The sequence below is a fragment of the Geospiza fortis genome, unplaced genomic scaffold (genome assembly GCF_000277835.1).
Source record: "Geospiza fortis unplaced genomic scaffold, GeoFor_1.0 scaffold1278, whole genome shotgun sequence".
In the NCBI taxonomy this organism is placed as follows: domain Eukaryota; kingdom Metazoa; phylum Chordata; class Aves; order Passeriformes; family Thraupidae; genus Geospiza; species Geospiza fortis.
In genome coordinates this window covers 691,451-692,444 of record NW_005054536.1, presented here as the reverse complement: position 1 = coordinate 692,444, position 994 = coordinate 691,451, and the positions used below count along the sequence as shown (strand labels likewise).

Here is a 994-nt window from a genome sequence, read left to right as displayed (position 1 = left end):
GGTGTGGCCCCCTCGCGTGGCCATTGAGGGCACTGCAGGCGGGCCGCCCCCGCCCCAGCTCAGTGTCGCCGTCTGGCGGCCGCGGTGCGGCAGCGCAGCCCCCGCGCCCCAAGGACATCGGCGACACCACTGGGGACAACTTTCCGTCACCCCTTTATTCAAGCCGCCGCACGCTTTAGCCCTCGCCCATGCAGCCAGCCGCTGCTGCCATCCGGGACCCGCCCGCAGGTACCGGGAGCTCCTGTGGAGAAAGCGGAGCCCGTCGGTCTCGGCATCCACCCCAATGCGGGGCTCTGGTCGCACCGGCTCGGTCGCCCCTCCCGCTCCCCTGCACCTTCACGCGATGCCCGTTTCCCGCACATCTTCACTTCTGGAAGGTCTGTCCTTGTTTAGAGTTTCCATCTCTTCTGCCTTCCTCTTCCTACGCTGCCTCCGACAGTGGCTTGACAGGAGGGGGAAAATCATAAAAAACAAACAAACAAACAAAAAAGAGGCAGAAGGGGACATGGCAGTGATGCTCCTCCCTCTCCCTCGGCTTTTACCCCACAGAAGATCCCCAGGGGACAACACCTGCTTTCCAGCCCCAAAGGAATGTCTCAGGCACCTCCCAACACCTGCAGGACCATGTCCCACCAGCCTGGGACAGCCCCAGTTCAGCCTGCCCCAAGCCAGGGGAGCCGGGCAGGATTTACTCCCCCTTCCCTTTCCCTTCCCTTTCCCTTCCCTCCCCGTTCCCCCACGTACTGGCTGCAGAGGCAGATGCCAACAACGAGGATGATGAGGGCGGCGATGGCGACGATCAGGGAGATGATGACGATCTGGCCCTGGTCCCCTCGCAGGTAGAACAGATCCACCCTCTCGCAGCGAGCCCCGGTGTAGCCCCGCTCACACCTGCCCGGGCACAGGGGAGGCACAGGGCGGTCCCAAAAGCTGCCGTGCTGCCCATGGCCCCCTCACGCCGCGTTCCCGGGGGGGGCGGGCGCAGCATCTCGCG

At 64.9% G+C, this 994-nt stretch overlaps 1 protein-coding gene across 1 annotated transcript in view; it reads right to left on the bottom strand.

Annotated features, from left to right (window-relative positions):
- Positions 1–336: 336 nt before the first annotated feature.
- BTC (betacellulin) overlaps positions 337–994 on the bottom strand; it is a 1,951-nt gene continuing 1,293 nt past the window's right edge. Inside the window, exons 3-4 of the mRNA XM_014310462.1 lie at positions 745–891; positions 337–442 (exon numbers count right to left, since the gene is read on the bottom strand). Coding sequence (XP_014165937.1) covers positions 337–442; positions 745–891 — 253 coding nt within the window. The remainder of the gene's footprint in view (positions 443–744; positions 892–994) is intronic.